Source organism: Camelus dromedarius, chromosome 17 (assembly GCF_036321535.1).
Source record: "Camelus dromedarius isolate mCamDro1 chromosome 17, mCamDro1.pat, whole genome shotgun sequence".
NCBI classification, from domain to species: domain Eukaryota; kingdom Metazoa; phylum Chordata; class Mammalia; order Artiodactyla; family Camelidae; genus Camelus; species Camelus dromedarius.
In genome coordinates, this window is record NC_087452.1 from 3,228,994 (window position 1) to 3,254,851 (window position 25,858).

Sequence of the window (25,858 nt, forward strand, 5' to 3'; positions counted from 1 at the left end):
TGAGGACGAGGGGTTGGGGTGGGGACAGGCACTTGGGGATCAGGAAGTGGGATGGAGTCTTGGGAGCTGGGGAGGGGCTGTAGCCAATCAGCTGGAGGATTTGTTGGTCTCCTTCCCTTCAGAGAAGCTGAAAAGATCTCGTGGAAGGGGAGTAATGTCTTCTACCCCATGGTCTTACGCAACTACAGGACCAAGATACCCTCTCATCTAGCGTCGAACCCCAGAGGGGATGCTCAGAACCCGAGCTCCCAGCACCCGCACCCCGCGGGTGCTCAGACCCCCACCCCCAGCCCCCAGCAGCCCCCCGCCCACCACCTGCACTCGGGCCGGCGCTCTCAGGAGTGGAAGGGCCCCAAGAAGCCCATCAAGCTGCACTACTCCTTCTACGACGGCTCCTCCTTCGTGTAGTATCCTTTTATTTGCTGCTGCCCTTTCTCCCAGCAGCTCAGCCCAGAGAACTCCAGGGCTTGAAAGAAAAAGCCTGAGTGTTTACTTTGGCTTTTAAGTTGATCAGTGAAGACTGGTGACGGGTCCTCCAGGGTAGTGAGAGTTTGTCCAGGTCAGACTCAGGAGGGTCAGAGGAAGAAGTTCCAAGGTTCAAGCCTCAAATTCAGTCCAGATCAACCAGAACATAGCAAACCCCACTGTCTGTGAGCGCATGTCAGGTCAGGCTGCGGTGAGCAGCCGACTCTGCCTTCGAGGCTCTCCCAGACCAGAAGAGGTTGAAGACACGGAGCGATTCCTCTCCAGCCGAGAGAAGGCGGGTAGGAGGCCCTAGATCCCCGGCAGTCTTCGTCTTCTGTCCCTGGCTCAGTGGTCAAGCCCTGTAGTTCTTGCATACTCTGCCCAGGAGGTCCATGTATTTGGAGTCTAACCTGAACCCCAAACACCCCGCCTGGCCTGCGCCTGGCTTGCTCTGCAGCTGACGTCTGTGTTCATGAGCGTGTGGGCAGCTGGGTCCCAGTCTCGGGTATGCGAGTGGCACATTTTCTCTTTGAGAATCTGGGGAGAGCTGTAGCCCCTCTCCCCAGACATATGCCCTGGTTCATGTGCAAGTAAAATGTTACCTGGATGGCAGGGGTCTGCAGACCTCCAGAGCTTGCCTGTGGACCTGGATTTCAGAACTCTTCACTTAGGAAAACTAAGATTTCTAACATGCAGTTCCTCTTTGGAGGGTGGAGCCTGAGAGTTACGCATGTTTTAGAGCAAATGGAGTCAGAGTGCTTTCTTCATTCATAGATGTTTATCGAGTATTATGCGTGACGGATTAATGGAATGGAATGAATGTAGCATTTATGTCTCAGAGGGAGGAACTTTAATTTGATTGCTTTCTTCTGAAATGAGGGAAAGGAGTTCAAATGGGGGTGGTGACGGGGCAAGAAAGGGCTCCCTTTGGAGAGGCCGGGTGAGAAGCAGTGGGTCAGGAAGTCACCTTGGACCAATGTGCCCCTTGCGGGGTTCTGTTGCCCGCTCCCCAGCATGCTCCAGAGCCGGCCCAGACCCCAGATGCACAGCCCATTTGGCAGCAAGGCTCTGAGGCGAGAGAGGGCAAAGTGCTCACTCCTAGCTCTGCAGCCTAAGGGGACGAGATGCAAAGAGACACTAAGCCATTCGTTCCTGTCCCTTCGTCATAGGATCAGGGAAACCGAGACCCAGAGGGTCTCGATGTCACGGAAGGAATTTGATGGCAGAGCCAGGCCTGGGCCCAAGGGCCTCATCACTTCCGTTGAGGGCCCTCTTGCCAGCACCCTTTTTATGCCTTTCAGGATTATTTCCTCCTGCAGAGAACTGGAGGGGACCTCATTTTACTAAAAACAGCACGAAGCAGGCAGGGCCCCTGACCCCTGGAGGAGAGGGTGGCCCTCTGAGCTGTCTCAGGCTGCCCAGCAGGTCTACTGGGGGCGGCCCCCGTGCTTCCTTTGGCCTCCTCTCCACTGAACTGGGAATTCAGATCTGCAGTGCCTGTCAAAGGAGTCCCCTTGTTTCTCTGACCATAAATGAATGCATTCATCCCACTCGCTCAGCCCGGCTTCCAGCACCCTGAGTGTGGTGCTCAGCACACTCCGTCCAAAGCAGCTGCCACTCCAGGGGTCATGGGACCCCCACCCCCCTTTCCTGACTGCACACTGAATTGGGTGAGAGTACCCCTGAGCCGGTCACGGAGCCGTGCCTGTGAGTTAGGTTGCTACCGCAGGGCCAGGCGAGGTGGACTCGTGCGCCGTCGGGGCGCAGCAGCCCGGCCTCCCGGGACCCGTGCTCTGTCACCTGCCTCAGAATCCCTGGTGGGACCACCCAAGCCTGCAGGCTGTCGTGATGCCGGTGTGCTTGACTCCGACCCCAGGATCATCGCATCCTGGCCATTAGTGTATTTCTGCTTTGTGAGTCCTGGGGGGCCTGGACGCTACACCCAGTTCTTGGTGACCCTGCACAGGTCACTCCATCTGTCTGGGCCTCACTTCTCCCTATTATAAGATGAGGAAGTCGGACACAGTGATCTTGAAGGGCAGAGTCTGTGTTACTGTGTTCAAATGGCCGAAACACACGCACAGCTGTTGGCCCCTCTGGAGGAGAGATGGTGTTTGGGAGACACTTCCGTCCCTCCTGGCTTCCACAGAGCCCTGCGCCCAGCAGCTATTCTGTCTTCACGGAGACTGCTGGGCGACGCTCTCAGGTAGAAATTATGTACCTGCCCCAGGAATGCCAGAGAGCTCCCAGCCCTGGCAGGTCTGCACTGGCCGGTGTCAGACCCCGGAACTGGCCCAACGTTCCTTTCATTTGGGCGCTTGGCATCTGCATCTCCTTGGCTCTCTCCCCTCAGTCATCGATTCTGCCCTCAGACTTCCTTCAAGGCCTCTTTTCATGCAAAGGTACAAACTCATCGTATTGAAAGCAAGCTGTAATCCCCCCTGCCCCTTACTGTGCTCAGCACTGTCCCTTTAGGGCTTTGCTGAGCACTCAGAACCACTGTGTGAGCTGCATGTCTTTATAGATGCGGTAAAATGCACGTCACAGTCTCCGTTTCAAGCATATTGAAGTGTGCGGTTCTGTGGCATTTGGTGCGTTCACAGTGCTGTACAGCCATCACCACTGCCTGGTTTCCAGCACTTTTTCATCACCCCAGAAGAAGACCCGTACCTCTGAAGCGGTCACTCCCCACTTCCTGTCCCCCCAGTCCCTGGCCTCTGCTCACCTGCTTTCTGTCTCTGCCTTCGCCTCTCACAGACGTTTCATAGACGTGGAATCACATACCATGTGCGGCCTTGTGTTTCTGGCTGCTTTCACTGAGCAGAATGTTTTCAAGTTTCTTCCAGTGTTGCAGTATATGCATCAGTAGTTCATTCCTTTTGTTTTTTGATTGGGGTGAAATTCATAGGACGTAAAGTTAATGCTTTTAATGTGTACAGTTTAGTGGCATTTAAAACATTTACGGCGTTGTACAACCAACAGCTTTATTGAGCTCTGGAACGTTTTTTCACCCCAAAAAGGAAACCCTACACCCACTTTCATTCCCCCTAACCCGGCCCTCCCTGGCAGCTCCCAGGCTGCCTTCTGTCTCCGTGGATTTGCCTGTTTGGGACATCTCGTATAAGTGGGCTCTTACGACACGTGGCCTTTTGTGCCTGGCTTCTTTCACTTAGTGTGTTCAGAATTCGTACACGTTGTCTCACGTGTCAGAATTTCCTTCCTTTTTGTGGCTGGCTAATATTCTATTGTATGGACATGCCGCTTTTAAAATCTGTCCTTTCATTTATGGGCATTAGGTTGTTCCCGTCGTTTGGCTGTTGTGAATAATGCTGCCGTGAGCATCCCTGTAGAAGTCCTTATTTGCACGTTGTTTTTGGTTCTTTTGGGTCTCTACCTGAGAGTGGAGTTACTGGGCCAGATGAGAATTCTGTGTTTAACTTACTGGGGAACCTCCAAAATGGTTCCCCCAGTGGCCGCGCCGTTCTGCGTTCCCCCAGCAGTCGGCGAGGGCTGCAGTGTCTCCACATCCTTGACCATACTTGATGTTTTCCAGTTTTTTAATTCCAGCCATTGTTGTGGGTGTGAAGGGACCATCTTGTCATGGTTTTGACTTGCACTGTCCTAATAGCTAATGACCTGGAACATCATGTGTCATCTCTGTGAATCTTCTTTGTAGAAATGTGTATTCAAGTCCTTTGCCCGTCGTTTGTCTTCTTCTTGCTGAGTTGTTAGGGTTCTTTATACACCGTGAATACTAGGCCCTTATCAGACACATGATTTGCAGGGTTTTGTCCTATACTGTGAGGTGTCTTTTCACACTCATGTTAGCATCCTTTGATGTACAAAAGTTTTAAATTTTGATGAAGTCCAATTTTTCTATTTTTTTATTTGTTCCTTGTGTTTTGGGCTTCATGTCTGACAAACTACTGCTTACCCCTATGTTTTCTTCTAAGAATTTTATAGTTATGCCTCTTACATTTAGATCTCTGATCCATTTCTGAGTTGATTTTTGCACACGGTATGTGAGACAAGGTTCTGGCTTCATTCTTTCGCATGTGGTACCCAGTTGTCCCAGCACTATTTGTTGAAGAGAGTATTCTTTCCCCCATTGAATGGTCTCGGCGCCGTTGTTGAAAATAAATTGACCACAGATGGATGGGCTTTTGAAGTTGCTACCTGTACAAAGTGCAGGGAGGGTCTTGAAGGCTGGGAATGATGCACCAAACAGCTAAAACACTTGGATGTGCAGACTTGCTTTCCACAAGGCACCTGAGCGCAGAGCCTGGAGAATTTTCTGTTAGTTCTGCTTACCCATCCTGCCAGCTATCCGTCCGGGAACATCGCCATGTGTCAGATCCCCACGTGCTGCAGAGGGAGAGCCATCACCTGCCTCTTTAACGACACGCCCAGCTTCTCCTTCCTGGCCATGTTCAATGCTGAAGGCCAGGGCTGCGTTCACTACAACCTGAAGTCCCGGTGAGTGGGCTGGGGGATCTTGGCCCCGTGGAAGTGTCTCTAGGGGTGACAGGGTGGGGGCGCTGAGGTGGAAAGTAGGGGCTCCTGGGGAAAGGAGGGACTGGGCAGTGTCCAGAGGTCTAGGAAGGCAGTGAGGCAGGGCCAAGCCGTGCCTGCAGGGACAGCTGCTCCGAGGCCCTCACCCATGGCTCCGTGCCACGGCCGGTGAGAAGGGAGACCCCCCCAGGCCCTGCTCCACTTGTGCCCCCAGGGCGCTGAGACCGTCTTGATTGTTGACTAGATTCATGGAGGAATTCTTTAGGGGAGAGGAGAGTTTTATACCAGGAAGCAGTGAAGGAGAGGCCATAGGCGCTACTTCTGTGAGGTCTTTTAAGAGAAGCACACGCTCTTGGCAGCCAGATACTGATTTTGTCTGGTTTTCATAAGGAACTGTCCGTGAAGCCGTGACTCTCATGCTGTGCACGTTCCATTTCCCACTTTGGTGCCTGAGGTCTTCTATACTCAGGCTCCTGGACTACAGGCACACACTCCATTTCTGTTCCCCTTGGGTTTCTCCTGAGCCTCCACCATCTCCCTGAGATCTGTCCTTCCCAACAGACTCCCCAGGCCGCGCCGGCAGGTGTGAAGGGGCCTCAGACCATATGAGGCAGGGGAAGCCGGGCTGCCTGCAGGAGTCCACCGTTCTTCCAGCGAGGGCAGAGTCTCAGAGCCCTGCCTGCCTGGGGCCTGCGGTGATGAGGGCTTCCTTGCGGGGCAGCGCCTCATCTCTGTGCCTCTCCTAGCTGCCCATACGTCTTGGTCTTGGATGAGGAAGGTGGGACCACCAACGACTACCAGGGCTACGTCGTCCACAAGTGGAGCTGGAGCTCTAAGACAGAGACCTTGCTGTCCCTGGAATACAAGGTAGGGGAGGGCAGCAGAGGCGGGGCTGGCTTGGGGGCTTCCCTGGGCTGCACAGCGCTGAGCGCCGAGGGCTGCCTGCTAAGATGGGCGCCCTGGCCCCAGGGTTCCTGTAATCTCATTCGGAGGTCCCCAGGTTGGTGGGCAGTGGTCCAGAGCTGGCTGAAGTGGACTTTTCACCAGCCTACAGCAGCTGTCAGCTGCCATACTGACCTCTCTGGGTAGTATCCTTCCTATTTTACTTTTATTGTGAATATTACATTTTTATAGTTCAGTGTCCTTTATTTTAGGAAGTAACTGTTACAATAGTTGGTAGTTTTATTTTTAATGCTTGTATGTGACAATAAGAAAAGTTAGTAGTTCTATATTGGTCTCCCCAGTTTTTGTTTTTACAACTTTACCGTCCGTGAAATCAAAAAATCTGGGAGTCAAAGGTAGCTGATAGACACAAACTCTTTTTTCATTGATTTGGTTATTCAGCTATTCATCGAAGGTTTATTAAATAATAAATTTATGTTGAATTAGTAATAATAAATAATAACTGAATACACTTAATTTACTAATAAAGCAGTTGAGGGTGCTTGTCACTTTACCGAAGACAGAGTTTCTCATCCCGGGAACTCCTGGCGCTTTGGGATGGAGAACTCTTCGTTATAACTGTGCACTGTAGGATATTTACCAGTATCCCCCTCGAGGCCAGTAGTGCCCCTCCCAGCTGTGAAAACTAGAAATATCTCCAGACATTGTGGGGCAAAATCACCTTGTGCTGAAAATCACCAATCTAGGGGATAGAAAGTTAAACAGGACCCCTCAGGGAACTCAAAAGATTAGGGGAATAGTAAGAACATGTGGTAGAGAAGGATAAGGGCTGAGAGAGAGGAAGAAGCTCATAGGGCTGGGATTCAGAGAAAGATCACAGAACATAAACTCCACCCAAGGTAAGCACTCTGGGCAGAAGCACCCTTGGAGTTGATGGCGGGGCTCAAGCCTCCTATCCCGTGCCCTTCCAGTAATCCTCTACGCCGGCCACTGGATTCCCATTCCTGTATCACGATTCCTGTAGATCATACCTCTGCTCAGAAACATTCAGTCCCTTGAACATGTCTCGCCCTCCCTGCCCCGCTGGCCTGAAATACATCTTCGCTCTCTGCCAAGCCAAATTTTCCCTCCTCAAAGCCCTGCTCAGACTTCCCGTCCTCATGGCACTCCAGCCCGCATCTATTTCTCTCTTCTCCCAGTGCCCGCTGTCTGGATTAAAACATAATCCAGCCTGAAATGACAGATGTCAGTCATCTGACAATTAGTCATGAGATGAAGAGGTTCTCCTTGGCGGCTGCATATCAGAATCACCTGTGGGACTTTAACAGCGACACAGACCCCAGGCACAGCGTCTGGGGATTCTGATTCAATTCGTCTGTTATGGGTTCTGGATTTTGCGGTTTTCACAAGTCTTTCTGCTGCTTGACCAGGTCCAAGATCCCCAATCCAGGGTGTATTCCATTGTTGTTTTAATATTTACCTGTTGGTAGTTGTATAAAAAGTTTACAATCCAAAAATATTATGAATAGGTTGCAGGCAGGCACCATGTATTACATGTCGGTGTTGCCTAGTGGACAGAGAACTGGGATGAGAATCTGAGGAGCCAGGTACTAGTGCCAGCTCTGCTAAACCCTGGCTGTGCAGCCTTGTGAAAGGGACTCAGCTTCTCTGAGTCCTGGTGCCTCATCAGTCCTAGGTGGGTCACCCGAACCTCCCTCCCGCCTCGCGCTGCTTTTGTGAGAACTAAATGAAACAATGGCGATGAGGGTGCTCTGACATCACTAATGTGCCCTGGCAGTGTGTTGCACTGTACATTGTCCTGTTCTCGGGAGCTATACGCAGAAATGCACGGTAGGGGCTGGTGCCGTCAGGCGTGGCCTGGAAGACAAAGTGGCCCCTGAGTTGTTCATGAGTGTGTGTGCGTGAGATTTCCTGCAGCTGCAGGGAAGCAAGGAGAGCGCTCTGGGTAGCGTGGTCGCGTCTGTGAAGGCTGGGAGTTGGGACTCAGATGGCATCATTAGAAGTTCACAAGTGCTTCTCATGAAGTAAAAGAAGGTGAGAGCTGCACGTGTCGTGGGGCGGAGGCATCGGATGGCAGGCTGAGGGGTTTGCATGCTGTCTTGGAGGCTGCAGTGACCAGTTTGCTTTTGCCCAGATATTTACTGTTGCCAGCATTTTTCATTCCTCTCTGAAAATCCCAGTTTCCCTCTGGTGTCATGTCTCTTCAGCCTGAAGAGCTTCCTTTAGCATTTCTTGAAATGCCTATGTGCTGGCAAAAACATGCTCTGTTTTCTTTCATGTGAAAAATGTCTTTATGAAAGGATATTTTTGCTGGATATGGAATTCTGGGCTGGATTTCTTTTTCTTCCAGCATTTAAAAGATACTGTTCCATTGTGTCTGTCCTCCGTAGCTTCTGATGAGATGTCTGTAGTTATTCAAGCCACTGTTAATTTTCTCTAGCTGCTTTCAGAATCTCTCTTTTCTTTAGTTTTCTAAGTTTGACCGTGTGTCTGGATGGCGTTGTCTTCATATAAATTGTTTGCAGTTTACTGAGCTTCTTTAATCTGTAAATTTACATCTTTCACCAAATTTGGGAAGCCTTCTGCCATTATTTTGGGGGGAAAATGTGCTCCAGTCTCTTCCCTTTTCCTCTGACACTCCAACTACATGTATTTTAGACCTTTTAATACTGTCCCAGAGGTCCCTGAGGCTCTGTTCTTTTTGTCATTGTTCAGCATTTTTCTGTTTACTTCTCTGATTGGATAGTTTAGCTGCATCTATCTCCAAGCTCACTGACTTTATTCTGTCATTTCTATTCTACTATAAGGCTAATCCTGTGAAATTTTAGAATTCCAGGTACATATTTTCTTTTCTTTTTTGTGGGGAGGAGAGCAGGGGGAGGTAATTAGGTTTATTTGTTTATTTTTTAATGGAGGTACTGGGGATTGAACCCAGGACCCCGTGCATGCTAAGCACGTGCTCTACCATTTGAGCTGTACCCTCCCCCCTTATACATTTTCAACTGTAGAATTTCCATTTAGTTCTTTTTCACTTTTTCTGTTTCTCTGCTGAGATTTCCTAATTTTTTTTCACCACAAGTATATTTTCCTTTGCCTCACTGAGTATAGTTAAATAACCTGCTATAAAGTCCTTGTCTGATAATTTCAGCACCTGAGACATACCACACAGGATTGGTTATCCGTTGTTTTGAGAACTGTTCACACTTCACTGATTGTTCGCATGTTGAGTAACTGGATTGCTGACATTGGAGTCTCTGAATCCTAATGTATTTCTCTGAAGAGGGTTGATATTTCTGTTTTAACAAGCAATGAACTTGGTTAGACTCATGCCACCAACTTTGTCTCACCCACAGTGGGCAGCAAGTCAAATCTCAGTTCAGTTTTTTGTTTCCCTAGAAGCAAGCTGCCTTGAGTCTGCACTGCTCACATGTGGTTCAGGGATCAGACCAAGCTGTGGACTGTTTACTTATAGAACTTGGGGCTCTGGTTCTCTGACCCTTCTGAAATCCTCTCCTTTCCTGTGACTGTAGTTTGCCCCACGTTCTGTCCTTTGGTTCTTTGGGCCAGAAAGATGGTGGTTTTGGCCATGACTGTGGCCTGCCTTCAAGCTAACACTAAAAATGAAAGGCATCCTATGCTGGGCCTTTTAAGTTTGGGCTCATCAAAATCTGCCTACTTTTGCTCACTCTTCTGGGCCTTTGGTAGTTGTTTTCTGTATTTTTTTTCAAGTTCTATGGGAGGGTCAGCCTGTTGGGAGCGGATGCAGCTAGATTGGGAGTATAACCAGCTGGTTAGTTTTTAAGTTGAGAGCTGGCATGCTCGGTCCAGCGTTTGTGTGGAAGGTGGACTGGAAAGGGGAAGATGAGTGGATGGGACTAGTGGAAAGATTAGTTAAGGGTTACTAGCCGGGCCGGGCCTCATGGAGAGTAGTTGTAATATGTTTTGAAAGGGCTGTTTGAGTAAAGGAAGTCGGTGGCATTCAGAAGTGGGCTCCAGGGGATAAATAAGAGGAGGGAATTACAGATGACCCCACGTGGAGGGTGTGTGTCTGGGCGGAAATGAAGAAGTTTCTGAGAGACTCAGGGATCCATGTGGTTTTAGAGGGGCTGATTCTGCTCAGTGGGCATATCTCGCTGGGCCCTTGTGATGGGGGTCCTCACGTAGGGTCGGAGATGGTGGGTGATGGACACCTGTGCCTGGCTCATGACCTCCCAGGAAGATGAGCAGTGGCTGAGTTGGTAGAGCACCATCTTTGGGACACTGGGGAGAGGAAAAGAAACCACCCAGAGAGCAGGATAATTAGAAACAGTGAAACCTTTGCTTATTTAATCTGTGAGATCTGCTCAGCATCCTGGAGAAAGATTCTGTTATTGTCCCAAGGCTCAGAGAAGCTAAGCAACCTGCCTCAAAGTGCCCAGCTAGCAGGTGGCAGTCTTGTCCAACCACAGCTCACAGCTCTAGTCTCCCCTCTCTAGGAGGAGAACCAGTGGCGGCAGTGTCTCTGTAGGGTGAGAGTGATGGACAGGTTTGCAGGTGTCAGAGACCTGGCAGGAAGATGGTCATGGATCAGACGTTGCCAGGGTGTGGAAGGGACTAGCATCCAGACTGCAGAGAATGAGGAAGGGGCTTGGTGGGGAGTGTGGATCTTTAGACCATTAAGTGCAGTCGTAGAAGGACATGGAAGGAGTGCGGTGGAGAGTGCTTTCTTGTTTCCGAGGGATCCCGGGGTGCATGTTGGTCAGGGGCGGGAGGACTGGGGAGGCGCCACCAGGCAGACGTAGAGCTGCAGGCTCCCAGGCCCTCAGGTGGAGCCGCCGTGCGTGTGACTGCACACGTGAACCGGCCGGGGCCCCATGTGTGTGCTGCTCTGCCGTGTCCTGACGGTACCTGCTCGTGTTGGTGTGGGCCTTTGTGGTTTATGCAGCCACTTCCATGATCTTTATCTCATCTGAACCTAAGAGTAGCCTTTCAGCTCTTCCATAGTGAAGACTGGGAGCTTCAGAGAGGCCCCGGGGCTTGCTCATGGGAGGCAGAACTGGGACCCACCCCCGACCACAGAGGTCTCAGTGAGGACAGAGTGGCTATAAGGGCCGCTCACCCTCCCCCGGCTTCTCTCTGGGACGGCCACATAGGGAATCCCACCCTTTTGGAAGTGATGAGAAAGGGGGGCACCTCCTCAGGGGAAGAGTGGCGACACCCTGGGTGATGCAGGGGAGGGGATGGAGCACGTGTGCTCGGCCCTGGCGGGGTCCCCTCCTGCCGCCTGCCCACTACCGGCAGAGGGGCAGTTCTGGCCCCCTGCCAAGGCAGCGCTGCGCGTGTGGAGCGGGACTCCTGGGCAGACCCGGTGTCTGGGTGGGCGCGTCGGCACACTCCGGGGCAGTGTTACCCGCACTGCATTCCTGTCCAGCTCTCCCGGAACTGAAGCCGACTCGCCCCTTGGTCACCTATGTCTCCTTCACAGCTGCTTCCAAGTTTGACTTGGAAAGTGAAGGGACAGCGTGAGGAGCCGTCATTACTGTTTCTGCTAATTCCCCAAAGAGAAACTGGAATTCCTGGGTCTTCTCCTTGAAAGTTAAATTCCGACATAATAACCAGAAAGCTCTTACAGCTGCCTCAGCCCCAAGCCAGGAGGGGCTCTGTGCTCTGTGGTGGGTCGGGGAGAGCTGGGCGGGACAACAGAAGCAGGGGTCCGCTGAGTCCTGGTTTCTCCATCCGCAGGTGAACGAGCAGATGAAGCTGACGGTGCTAGGCCAGGACTCCATCACGGTCACCTTCACCTCCCTGAACGAGACAGTGACACTCCCTGTATCGGCCAACAACTGTCCCCACGGGATCCCGCACGATAAGCGGGTAAGGCACGCAGACCAGGCCCCCCGGCCTGAGCCCAGGGCATCTCAGCGTGGGTCGTCACTTCGCATCTCAGCGCCTTTGCCCTTCCTGTCTCGCCTTCCCTGTACAAGGCCCCCCACATTCTCCGCCTATGGACTCCTACTCACCGTTCCCTGTCTGCCCTGAGTACCACCTTCTCCGTGAAGCTTCTACCAAGAGTCTTCCAGTTGTGACAGAATCCAGTGCAGACTAGCTTAAGCATGGAAAGAGCCTGTACTGGCTCAGTAAACTGTAGTCAGTCTGTAGATAGGCAGCTTCAGGAATGGCTAGATCCAGGCCCTCAGATGATTCCATTGGATCTTCCCATCTCTTGGCTCTGCCTTCCTCTTTGTTGGCTTTATTCTCAAGGAGTTTCTCTCCTTTTGGTGACAAAATGGTCATGAGCACCCCTGGGCTCACTGATCTACCAGCTTCAGCCTCCCTCGGAGAAGGAGGGCTTCTCTTTCCTAAGTGCTCCAGTAGAAGTGCCAATACCAACATTATTGGCTCTATCTGCTGCCCGCGGCTGAAACGTTCTCTGTGGCCAGGAGTGTGTGTTGCTCTCACTGGCCAGGCTCAAGTGTCATGTCCGTCCCAGGAGCAGAGGGGTGCAATCAGCCCCACGTGTACCAGTTGGGCAGACAATGAGGCAGGAGTGTATTCCTAAAGGAAAGTGGTGGTGCTAATACCAGAAGAGGGAGAGGTGGTGCTGGACAGGATAACTGCCCACGTGCTGATGACCCTCTCCACCACCCCCTGCCCGTCCCAAGTAGAGTCCCCTCCCCCTGCCCAGCCCTCCCAGCCCTGACTCACCTCCACCCCAGCACTGCCTTCCTGCAAGCCAGCCTTCACTACTAAACCGGGAATTCCCTGCGGTTCCTACTGCTTTCTGTTGCCCCCGGGCCCAGCACAAGGACTGCTTCACATGAAGTACTTACTCAGGGGGTGAGTGGAGGCAGGAAACCCAGTTCTTCGTTCACTGGGTCTTTGTGGATCCTCCTGTGTGCCTGGTCAAGAGTCAGCATTGTGGAAAGAGGTGGGGAGGATGAAGGGGACAGAGTCCCTGATGCCCAAGGAGTTTATCGTCTGGAGGAGGACAGTTGACGTTCACCATGAGACTGGGGTGGCCCAGGGCTCCGGGGTGGCGCTGGCTGCCTGTGTCACACACAGGTGCTGCGTGGGACTGGCTCACTGAGGAGGGCCTCTTGGGGGCGGGGTCGAGGAGACCATACCCCCTAGTCTGCCTGGGGCCAGTCCCGGTGTTCACCCATCAGCCAGCGACTAGTAGTAGCACCCCTTCCCTCCCAGAAGGTTTGGAGGATACGTTACAGTCACCCAGCGGCGGGCCCTGCACTGTGAGGGCATTGCCACCGTAAGCCGCAGGCTGGCTGCCCGCAGGGCGGACAGCGCCCCCGGGAGCAGCCGGCCTCATGTCTGGCCTTTACACGGGGACACGGGAGGCAGGCGTCTGTTGGAGACCCGTGTCGTCTGAACAAGACACAGAGGACAGCTGCGCTTCTCCTGGAGGGAGGCGGTGCCCCTGTTTCTCCCACTGGTCCTTCATTCCAGCAGCATTCCAACTTCATCAGCTCCTTAGCTAATTTGACAAACATGTACCAGCACCTGCACGTGCCAGGCTGGCTGCTGGCGACGTAGGAATGAAGGAGTCTCGCTCCCTCTTGTCTCTGAAATTCTCTCAGTCTAATGGAAGGGGCAGCCCATCGACACAGGTCATGATCTGGCTCGACTGGCCTGTTGTGCCGGGGGATGGGGGCGCTGTGGGAGCTGCGGGGGTCCATGGGGAGAATGCTCGTTACAGGGGCCTCAGAGCACCCGGGAAGCTTGGATCCTGCGACTCAGCCTGCACTCATCACTCCACAGAGCAGAGCAACCCCAGGATTTTGAGCCCATCTGGGCTGAAATGACTCATCTGTCAATGTGGCTCCATACGCTGACTCTGAAAGTCATTGTTAGGTGACTAAGTACACGGGATGTATGAAGTCACGAATCTATATTTCTTGAAAACCTTTTAAGACTGGTTTAAAATGTGCATTTGCTTTTCTTATTGAAGGCAATAGGTAATAGAATTTTTGCTGTTGTTCCCATAACGTTGCAGTAGTGCTTTGTTTCTTTTCTGGCAACCTCTTTTCTGGTGATCTCTGAAATTTGGAACGTGGCTGAGGACCAGGACGTAAGCAGTTGAAGACCCCATGAACAGCCAAGTCCGTGTCCCAAATGTGCCCTTTAGGCTAGGAAAGCCCCTCAGTCATTCACATCTTGTATTTCCTTACCTAAACGCAGCCCTAGGGAGCTGGGATCAGAAGAGCAGGGTTGTGCTGTCCGGTATGGTACCCCTGGGTCGCAGATGGCTATTAGGCACTCATAATGTGACAACTGTAGGTCGAGATGGGCTGTACGTGAGTGGACGTCCTGCGTCAGAGACTTGGTGTGAAAAGCGAGTGTAATGTTTCTTATTACTCATTTATTTTGACTGCATGTTGCAATAATCATATTTTTGATGTATTGGGTTAGATAAGTATGTCATTAGAATTAACTTCTCCTCAGAACGTTTTTCATGTGGCCTCAGGAACGTTTAAAACTACCCACGCAGCTCACATCAAACCTCTCCTGGGCGGCGGGGGCCTGGCAGGTGGGGTCCGCAGTCAGGGAAGCTCACAGAGGTAGTTTGACAGTGCTGAAGGCGGCTGGAAAGTTGTGTATTAAAAGGAACATTGTAATTCAAAAAGCATAACCGTCCTGGGGGCACTTAGCAGAGCGATAAAGAGACAGATACATGAAGGCGGCTTCTGAAAACCAGAGAGTAGTCGTCAGGGTTGAGCCAAGAGGCTGACTTGTCAAAAAGCGTTCAGGTTGTGACCTCTTCTGTTTTAGAATGCGGGGAGGTGAACTGTAAGTTACAGCCTTCTAACTAGATCAACAACAAATGAAGAAATACCAGATTTATTATGGATTTAGCTAGCTTCCAGATTAAGCATCTTGGAATATTTTTACATGAGATCCTGAGGCTCAGCGAATTGTCTTATCTTAGATTCTTGGACTATGAGATCTACCAGGAGCCCCCAAGAAGTGTTGCTGGGTGAGGGGGCAGGCAGAGAGCCTCGGCAAGGAGGGGGCTTCGGGCCGTGGGCCAGTCCCTTCCCTTACTGGGCCTCAGTCTCCGCGTCTGTGTAGTGATATGTACAGGCCCACCCCGCTTCCCCACACCCCTATCCAGCACTTCCACAATCCATTCAACTGCCGGGGGGGGGGTGTTTGGGGTTGGCTGTCCCCCATCAGCAAGCCCCTGGCAGTCTAGGGGAGTGGGGGTGGGGGCAGGGTGGCCCTCTCCCTCACACTCCCTGTCACCGGGAAACTTGTTTAATGCTTTCCCCAGACACCCATCACCCTGGAAGGAACCACCCATCAGAGTGACAGGCAGAATGGCGGTCCCAGCTTTTATGGCCCTGTGGCCAGGCTCCTCTCTAAATATTTCTATCAAGGCAGCACTTTGGAAGCGAGGAAATGCCTCAGTTTAAATGCTTTATTAGCCCAGTGCTGCCTCAGATCCTTTTTGGGAGCAAGCCTGGGTATAAACTTCAAATAAATAAATAAAATTAGCCCAGAAGCGGCGACTGGGGCCAACAAGAAAGACGGTTGCACTTTGCTATTAATTGAGGCATTTTACACAAGTCCTGGTGCAGAGCAAAGAGGGACATGGGCTGACGTCATTCTTCAGGAAGTCTGTCCACCGCACACCCCACTCTCTCCACCTGAGTCTTCAGTTCTGCAGAAGAAAAATTATTTCGCACGTCCTCTGTGTGAAGTGGGAGCCATAGACAGCATGGATCCTGCCTTCAAGGGGCTGACAAAGTTTAGGGATAAGGAAAGTGAAAAGTGACCAGGACCCTGGGCGGGAGGGATGGGGTAGGCGGATGTGCACATTCAGCGTGGAGAGTGACTGCTGCTGGCTGAGGAAGTCGGCCAGGGCTTCCTGGAGAAACAGTCAGACTCCGGCTGCCATTAACTCTGGAGTCTAGGCCTCGCTCTGCTTGGCAGAGGCAGAGATGGAGCTGCAGGGCGGCCTCAGCCGTCCGACAGGGAGTCCCGGAGCCAGAACGGCCCTGTGGAGTAATCCCTGACTGAGGCAGGGGCTGGGCCTTGGCGCCCCACGGGGACCAGTCAGTCTCTGTAACCCTGGTCCAGGGCAGTTTCTCGGCCAAGAGCTGCCAGCAGGGGTGAGGGGGATCCTGGGGGGCACTCAACAGGGGGAGACTGGCAGCAAAGGCTCCAGAGAGGCATTTGTCCATCCAGTTATTCATAACACAACAAGCATTACTTGAGCGCCTTCTGTATGATGGGCATGCAGACACAAAGGAGACCGAGAACTGGTCCTTGTCCTCCAGGAGCATAGGGTCTAGTTGGGAAGACAGGCTCCCACACACATGATAACTTTGTGAAGGGCTAACCTCTGTCTTCAGGTGGCATGGAGAGGGCGGAGGGCGTCCCAGGCAAAGACCAGAGGTGGCTGGGTCAGTGTGCAGGGATTCGCTGGGCTGAGGGGAGGTGGGGAGTCCAGGCAGGACATGGTACATCCTTGAGCCAGGGCAGAGCCTGGTGGTCACTGGGCTGGGCAGACAGTTCCTGGCGGGGCAGGTGACAGTGCTCTTCCCCTCGGCCTCCCCACAGTTGGCCCGCCGAATCAGCATCATGGACGAAAAGATGTCTAAGATGAGCCGGGCCCTGGTGGAGATCAAGAGGCGGTTTCAGAAGACAGTGTCCCGCTTCATGAACTCCATCCTGTTGGCGGCAGGTAAGGAGCCAGAGAGGGGGCTGGAATCCTACCCAGTGGCTTCCCAAATCCTTGGCCACCTGCAAGTCACCTGCATGGACAGCTCTACCACCCCAGGGCAGTGGCACAGCAGCAGGACTCCCCACTGGTGATGGGATGGCTAGGCTCAGAAGTCGGGGGGACACGTGCTCGAGGCCACACAGCTGAGGAGGCGACCTCCACCAGCATCAGCTTCTGAGCACTCTCCATGTGTCTTAATGTCTTTGATTTCTCTGCGTGATTGCTTTTTCCCTGGTGTCTCCCTTGGTTTTCTGTCACTCTCTCTGTCCCCACCCCCACCCCTGCTCACCTTCTGGCTCCATCTCCCACATTGCCTGTCCTCCGTCTGCAGCCCCTGTTTCTCTCCTTGTGGAAGTTCTCGATAGAAGCGAGATGAGCAGCCCCCTCACCAGGCTGTTCCTGTTAGCCCATAGAGCTCCCCCAGGGCCAGTGTGGGCGGCCTCGGGACCCCTCCCATGTCTGGGCTCTCCTCATTGCTGATGGGCCTGGGGACAAAGGAACATTCCCGCCCCCCGACTCTATGCCACCCCCTGGCTGGGCCCAGAGAGGCTGTGCTGCCCACCGCGGACTCCCTGGGGGGGTTTCTCCTTGTCCCTAAAGACTTAGTTCAACTAGGCGCCTCCTCCAGGAAGCCTTCCCTGACCTCCTAGCAGAACAGGTCACACTCTCCTCTGGGCTCGCATAGCATTATGAATCTTATTATCTAGCATTTGAATATTTCTTTGTTTTCCCATGCCCCACTACACTCCTGCTAGGAGTTCCCAGAGGCAGGGAACCCTGTATGGGGTCATCTCTGTATGCCCGGTGCCCAGCTTTCAATAAATGTTTGGTAAGTGAATGAAGGAATGAGAGGTACCTGGCCTCAGAAGTTCTCCAGTCTAGTAGGGAAAACAAACAAGAACACAAATAAATACGATGTAACAGAGAGTGTAGATGGAAATGACTTAAACATGGAGGCACGGGGAACAGCATGGATGCACTCTGTACCCAGTCTATTCTGAGTGTTACAAAGGACACAGAGCCGAGTGACACAGGCCCTTGGGGGAGGAGGGATCTAAGCTGGGTTTGATGAGAGAACAGAAATGAGGTTGCCTCGTTCTTAGATTCAGCCAGCGCTTCCTGACCCACTAACTGCACCTGGCCCGGAGCACTGTGCCGCATGCCGAGAGGCGGCAGCCCTGCGGCAGAACCAGCAAGAGTGAAGGCCCAGAGAGGGAGATGTGCAGCCTCACAGGGGCGGGGGGCGGGGGCCGGGCCACAAGGTGGGTGACAGCGGCTGTGTCTCTGCTCGCAGGCCTGTTAACCATCGAATATCCAGTAAGGGAAGATGCGGAAGTCAGTCAAGCCAGGTTAAAATCTGGGCCCATTCCCGAGCGAGGCAACAAGCTAAGTTTATACTCGGGAGAAATCCTTTTATTACAATCCCAGTCAGTCCGACCTGAGTCCTTGATTGAAGAGTCTTCGAAAGAAGAGCCTGGGTCGGCTCCTGTGAGCCCCGCTCAGAAGAAGACCTTCAAAGTCCAAGCCAAGGCCGTGGTCACAGCCAGGTGAGCTGGGGCCTCATTTCTTCTGGCTTCTGTGGGTCAGATGCTGTGATGGGTAGGAGACACCAACAGCGAGCAGGACAGACGAGGCCCCTCCCTCCTGGAGTTGAAATTCCAGGGGTGGGGAAAGAGAGAAGGTAAGCCTGAGCAGCTGGAATCATTTTAGACAGTGATGGGGACTAGGAGGAAAGTAAATTGGGGAAATGGGTCAGAACAGACCAGGGGCTGGCAGCTACGGCCGGGGCCATGTCTGGTCCCATTGCCTCCCTGAGCTAAGAGTGGTTTTTATGTTTTTAAATACTTGGGAGGAAAAAAGTCAAAAGAAGAATTTTTCATGATGTGAAATGACATGAAATTCAAGTGACAGGGTCCATAAGTAAGGTTTTATTGGAACACTGACATGCTGACTCATTTACACATCGTCTGTAGCTGCTTTCTTGCTAAGACAGATGTTGTCATTGTGACTCAGACCATCTGACCTGCAAAGACTAGAATTTTTACTGTCTGGTTCCGAATAGAAAATGCTGACCAAACCCCAGCATGGAGAGTGACCCGGAAGTGGGACGGTTAGGTGGATGGTCGGGGATGCTGTTCTGAGGAGGAGATACTTTAAAGGAGGCCTGAGCGATATGAAGTAACCACAAAGAAGGATTGGGGGAGGGGACGTCAGGCAGAGGACAAGGCACGTGCAAAGACCTCGAGACAAGAACAAGTTTGGTGTGTGTGAGGGAAAGTGAGAAGACCAGAGTGGAGCGCTGTGAGGAAGCGGGGAGAGGGATGCAACCTGAGGACCAAGAGACAGGCAGGAGCCGGGCCAGGGAGCCCTCAGTGTTAGAGGAGGCCGTACCGTAGCTCTGAGTCTGGAAGTGACATCATCTGATTCATGAGGTTCTTAGAAAACTTTAAAAAATTATATATCCCTCATGTTTTAACTTTAAAAATTATATAAAATATAGAAAAATGAGCAAGTCCTAAATGTATAGCTCAATGTGTATCACAAAGTGGACATACCCTATAATGCCCAAGAAACAGAACATTGCTAGCTCCTTAGAAATTCCCTTTCGTCCCCTCGCAGTCAGTACAGTCAGTAATCCCACTCTCCTCCCCGACGGGAAGGCTAGTTTGTTTTTTAACTTTACTTAAATAGAACTATTCAATATGCATTTGTTAGTGTCTGGCATCTTTTGCTCAGTGTTACAGTGTGAGATGTACCCGTGTTGCTGCATGTAGCAGTGGTTTGCTCATTTTCATTGCTATGTAGTAATCTATTTTATGACTCCATTAAAAAGTCTGTGTATTCTAATGCTGACGGATATTTGGGTTGGATACAGTTTTGGTGATGACAAAAAAAAACCTGTGCTGGTATTTGCGTGTGTCCTTATTTCTGGTTGGCACATGCCTGGATATGAAATTGCTGTCGTGGAGTATGTGTATGTCCCGCTAGAAACTGTCAGTTTTCCAAAATGGTGGTATCAAGTCCCACTCCCCCCAGCAGTGTATGAGAGTTCCAGTTGCTCCGCATCCTTGCTACGCCGGCTGTTGTCAGTCATTTTAATTACCGCCATTCTGTCATGATTAAGTGGGTTTTAATTTGCATTGCCCTGGTGACTGCAGAGGTGGAACACCTTTTCAATTGTTCATTGACCGTTTTGGATATTCTCTTTTGCAAAGTGCCTGTTCAGTCCCCTTGTCCATTTTTCTACTGGTTGTCTTTTCTTAATTTATATTTTGTAGTTCTTTATATATTATGGATACAAGACTTTTGTCAGTTACACATGTTGGAAATGGTTCTCCCACTTCTGCTCTGGCAGTGGTGTCTATTGATGAACAGAAGTTTTAAGTTTAATGTCCACTTTTCAATCTTTTTCTTTGTAATTAGTGTTGGTACCCTAATTAAGAACTCAAACAACAAGACGATATTCTCCCAAGTTGCCTTCTAGTGGTTTTTACCTTGTAACTTTTGCATTTATCCACCCCCCACCTGGAAATGATTTCTGTGTATGACATGAAGTAGGAGCCAAGATCCCCCCCCCCCCCCGCATGTATACTTAACTGATCCAGCACCCCCTACTGGTGCAGACTCTGTCATAAATCGAGGGGCTCCATGTGTGTAAATCAAAGGTCATTTTCTGGAGTCCTTATTTTGTTCCCTATTTGTTCAAACTTTACCAACACCAAACTGTATTAGTTATCATAACTTTATAGTAAGTATTGATATACAACAGAATAAGTTCTCAGTCTTTGTGTTCTAAGCTGTTTTGCTATTCTTGGCCACTTACACTTCCATATAATTTTAGAATAATCCCGTTTATTTAAAAAATTGTCCTGGGATTTCAATTTGGTTGTTAATGTCTTTGTAATATTGGAGTATGTCAATCCATGAATATGGTATATCTGTTTGTTTATTCAAAATTAGCTTCTCTAATCTCTCCATAATATATTGTGATTTTTCAGCATAGAGGTCTTCTATGTCTCTCATTAGATTTATTCTAGGGTATTTAATTTTTGTGTGCTCTTATAAATTATGTTTTAATTTTTCTGTTTGTTCCTGGTTATAGAAAGGTAATTGATTTTATTTCAATTTAAATTTAGTTTTAAATTACTTATAGTAAACTTTACTCTTTTTCATGTAAAAGTCCGTGAGTTTTGACAAATGCATAGAGTTCTATAACCTCCACTGTAGCCAAGACCCAGAACAGTTTCATCACCTTCCCCTCCAACTAAAAAAAAAAATTCCCTCATGTTACCCCTTTGTAGTCAGACTCTTCCCTCACCCGTAATTCCTAACCACGGCTGACCTGTTCTCTGCAGCTATGGTTTTGCATTTTCCAGAATGTCATGTAAATGGAATTATACTGTATATAGCCTTTTGAGTCTAGCTTCTTTCACTTGGCATGAGACATGTGAGATTCATCCGTGTTGTTGAAGGTTTTTATTGGATGCTGGTCACGTAGGTACTCTCTGCCTAACAAATGTCAGAATTCCAGGCTGCTGGAAGGAAAGCAAGTGTTCAACTTGAATCACGTTGTTTATACAAACAGTCTGGGCGTAGTGTAGGAAATGGTTCAAGTGCGAAGTTCCCAGACCCAGCCAGGGGCCAGCCTTGTAAGCAGGTCCTTCTAAAGACAGCAGCCCCGGGTCTCCTGTGTTACCTCTTCTCTGCATAAGGCACACTGCATAGAAGGGCGAAAATTTATTTATCCATTCATCCATGGAAAGATATTTGAATTGTCTTTAGTTTTTTGGTGATTATTAGTAAAGCTGCTATAAATACTCAAGAACAGGTTTTTATATGAGCATAGCTTTTCATTTCACTTGAGTAAATACTTTAGTGTTGGATTGCTGGGTTGTATGTGAATGTATATTTAGCTTTATAAGAAACCGCCAAACTATTTTCCCAAGTGACTGTTCCATTATACGTTCCCATCAACAATGTAGGAGGGTTCCAGTTGCTCCAAATATTTGTCACTATTTGATATTGTCAGCTTCCCCCCCCCCCTTTTAGACATTGTAATAGATGTCTAGTGGTATCTTATTACCATTTTAATTTGCATTTGTCTAAATACTAATGATGTTGAGCATCTCTTCTTGGGCTTATTTGCCATTCATGTATTTTCTTTGGTGAAATATCTGTTCAGATCTTTTCAAAATTTTAAATTGGGTCATTTGTATTCTTCTTGTTAAGTTTTGAGAGTCCTTACTCTGGATATAATTCCTTTATCAGCAATATGACTTTGAAATATTTTCTCCCGATCTGTGGCTTGATTTTTCATTCTCTTTACAGTATTTTTGTGGAGCAGAGTTTATTTTGATACTCCCCAGTTTATCATTTTTTTCTTTTCTGGATTGTGCTTGTGATGTTGTGTCTAAAATCTCTTTGCCTGCAAGTTCTGTCTTGTCTTCTGTGAGTAATGGTTCCAATGTCGGTTTCGTTTTCCTAGTATTTACAGTGCTGTTTAGCTCTGCTCCTCACTGTACTCAGTGTACTCAGGGGTCACTCTGTAACTAGGGCAGCGGTTTCTATGGTAGTTTAGTTCTGAAAGCTCTTGCTGTGCTTTTGCGGGGTATTCTATGTGTGCACATGTTGGATGTGAGCCCAGGACTTAATGTCAGTGCATGCGTGAAAATGGCTCCCTTCTGCTCCCTCCTCTGCAGGATTTTCTCCACACGCGCCAGCTCCCAGCAGCCCCATTCTCTGATCCGAGTTGTAGCTGTTGACACTCTGACCTGGTTTTTCACAACCCAGCCTACCCCTGGGTGAAGTGGCAAGAGAAGAGGGATGTTTGAAACAGTGGGGACTCCGCCCACACGCTGCCCGGCAGGGGCTCCTTTTCCTTGTCCCTCTACCCGGAAGGACAGATTTCCCTGAGTTGTTAGGTGCCCACATCACTGCTGCCACAGCAGTGTGGTGACGCCGCTAGGAGTGGCCTGGTGACAGAGCCAGGAGAGGGGCAAGAGGAGACAGGGAGAGAATTTTCTCCACACTCTCAAGATCCCAGGGCCCTCTCTTCTGAGTCCTCTGGCTAGAAGGAAGGTCTTTGCTTGGAGTTTTTACTAACCAGTCCCACTGCTCACTTCTCTTGATTCAGGTCCTCCTCAAGTCTAAGCTGGGATGTGAGGAAGGGGAAAAAGTAAAACCAGGAAACACCACCGCACTGACTGCGCCGCAAGTTTTGGCTTTCTGCTCCCCTCCCACAACCCACCGGCTGCCATTTGCCTTTCAGAGTCATCAGACTGGTTAAAAAGCATATTCTGTTCAGAGTATTTAGTTTAATGAGATGAAGAGCAGTATGCTTTCTCAATCTGAATCTGAACTGGAAACCACGTTGTATTCTACGCATTGAATTTTTACCCAACAATCCTGCTCAGTTCACTTGTAATAGTGTATCAGTAGATTCTTTTGGATTTTCTACATACACAGAACTGCTTTCAGCAAGACTCATTTCTTTTCCAATATTATACCTGTTGATTTCTTTTCTTGCCTAGCCGCACTGGGTAAGTCCTCCAAGGCAATGTTCCACAGAAATGGTAATAGTAGACATTTTTGTCTCAGTCCCATCTTAGAGGAAGCATTTTCAGTATTTTTTCTGTTATGCTCTAGGTGTTGTTTTGAGACCCTTTATTAGGTTAAAGAAGTATTCTTTTATTCCTAGTTTGCTAAGCATTTTTTTTATCGTGAATTGATATTAAATTTAATCAAATACCTTTTCTGCATCTATTGAACATGTGATATTTCCCTTTATTCTACTATTGTGGTGAGTTTTATTGATTAAATTTTAAATGTTCAACTAATCTTAAATTCCCAACATAAATCCAACTTGGTTTTGATATGTTCCCTTTTTATATATCGCTAGATTTGGTTTGCTGATATTTTATGTAGAAGTTTGGTACGTGTATTTACAAGAGAGGGTGGCCAATAATTTTTCCTTTCTTGTCATGTTCTCATCAGACTGGCCTTTTAAAGTGTAACAATCTGGGAGGTATTTGGTTTTTTTCCCCCTGTTACCTGCTAGTGCTTGTATGTACTTGATTATTTCTCCCTTAAATATTTGGTAGAGTTTACCCAGTGAAGCCATTTGTCTTAGAATTTTTTTTCAGTGGAGATTTTAATTAAAACTTTTAATTTTGATACAGATAGGACTGTTCAGGTTTTCTGTTTGTTTTTGTGTTTATTTTGGTAAGTTGGATTTTTCTAGGGATTTACCTACTTAAATGTTTAAATATGTTGAAATAAATTTTTTAAAAAATTCTCTTATGATATTTTAATGACTGTGAAATATGTCGTGATACCTCCTTTTGCATGAATATTTATTTGTCTTCTTTCTTTGTTCTTCATGCTTCCATTTTGGATCATTTTCCTTTTGTGTTTAGAATTGTTTTAGTGTGTCTGCTGGTGTCTTTTTTTTTTTTCCTCAATATATCTTTATTTCACTTTCATTTTTGAAGGCTATTTCCTATGTTTTGCAGTTATATTTATCCAGCCTTTAAAGATGTCTTTCTGCTGTTTTCTGGCTTCCAACACTTCTACTAAGAAGTCAGCTCCGTCTTATCGTTGCTCCTTTGACGGAATGTGTCTTTTGTTCTGTGGCTGTTTTTTCTCTCCACCTTTGTATTTATCTTGTTATAAGTGAAGTTGAGCATCTATTCATTTCTTTTTCAATTTTATAATTGTGGTAAAGTGCACATAATATAATGTTTATTATCCTAATCATTTTAAGTGTACATTTTAGTGATATTAAATGCATTCATAATGTTGTGCAACCATCACCACCATCCATCTCCATTACTCTTTTCATCTTGTAAAACTGTCAGTCTGTATCCATTAAACACTGACACCCTCCCCCAACCCCTGGCAACGCCATTCTACTTTCTGTCTTTATGATTTTGTCTACTCTAAGTACCTCACATAAGTGGAATCATACAGTATTTGTCTTTCTGTGACTTTCTGTGGTTTATTTCATATAATGTCCTCAAGGTTCATTCATGTCGCAGCATACAGCAGAAGTTCCTTTCTTTTAAGGGCTGAATAATATTCCATTGTGTGTATAACCACATTTTGCTTATCCGTTCATCTGCCAATAGCACTTGGGTTACTTCCACGTTTTAGCTATTGTAAATGGTGCTGCTATGAACATGTGTACAATATCTCTTCAAGACCCACTTTTAGTTCTTTTGGGTATATACCCATAATGGATTTGCTGGATTGTATGCTAATTTTTTAAAATTTTTTGAGGAACCACCATACAGTTTTCCACAGTGGCTGTACTGTTTCACAGTCCCACCAACAGGGCAAGCATTCCAGTTTCCTGGGTTTTTTGATAGCAGCCATCCAAATGGATGTGAGGGGGCGTCTCACTGTGGGCTTGATTTCCATCTGCCTGATGATTAGTGATGCTGAACAGTTTTTCATGTGCTTATTGTCCATTTGCATATCTTCTTTTGAGGAGTTTCTATTCAAGTCCTTTTCCCAGTTTTCGGTTGGGTTGTTTGTAATTTTTTTGAGTTTTAAAAGTTATCTATATGTTTTGAATATTAATCTCATATATTATTTATTAATGTCATATATTATTTGCAATCAGATATTATTTGCAAGTATTTTCTCCCATTCTGTGAGTTGCCTTTTTACTCTGTGGGTAGTACCTGCACATTTGATGCACATAAGTTTTACTTTTATGAAGTATAAGTTGTCTGTTTTTACCTTTGTTTCCTTGCCTTTGGTGTCTTATCCATGAAACCATTGATGAATCCAATGTTGTAAAGCTTTTCTGCAATGTTTTCTTCTAAAAGTTGTATTTTATGTTTTACATTTAAAGTCCTTGATCCATTTGAAATTAACTTTTGTATACAGTGTTAGATTAGGAGCCAACCTCATTATTTTGCACATGGATCCCGGTGTTCCCAGCACTATTTGTTGAAAAGACTGCCCTTTCCCATTAAATGGTCTTGACACCCTTGTCACAAACCATTTGACCATATACGGGAGGATTTATTTCTGGGCTTTCCATTCTACTCCAGTGGCCTGTATGTTTGTCTCCATGCCAGTACTACAGCGCGCTGATGACTGTAGCACTATAGTAAGTTCTGAAATCGGGAAGTTTGAGTCCTCCACAACTTTGTACTTCTTTGCCAAGGTAGTTTTGACTATTCATGGCCCCTTACAATTCCATGTGAATTTGAGGATTGGCTTTTCCCC

General features: G+C 48.6%; 1 protein-coding gene across 1 annotated transcript in view; it reads left to right on the forward strand.

The window, feature by feature from the left end:
* Positions 1-25,858, forward strand: part of C17H3orf20 (chromosome 17 C3orf20 homolog) — a 66,133-nt gene that overhangs the window by 23,189 nt on the left and 17,086 nt on the right. Inside the window, exons 7-12 of the mRNA XM_064496207.1 lie at positions 123-407; positions 4,789-4,941; positions 5,724-5,844; positions 11,623-11,754; positions 16,459-16,582; positions 17,916-18,168. Coding sequence (XP_064352277.1) covers positions 123-407; positions 4,789-4,941; positions 5,724-5,844; positions 11,623-11,754; positions 16,459-16,582; positions 17,916-18,168 — 1,068 coding nt within the window. The remainder of the gene's footprint in view (positions 1-122; positions 408-4,788; positions 4,942-5,723; positions 5,845-11,622; positions 11,755-16,458; positions 16,583-17,915; positions 18,169-25,858) is intronic.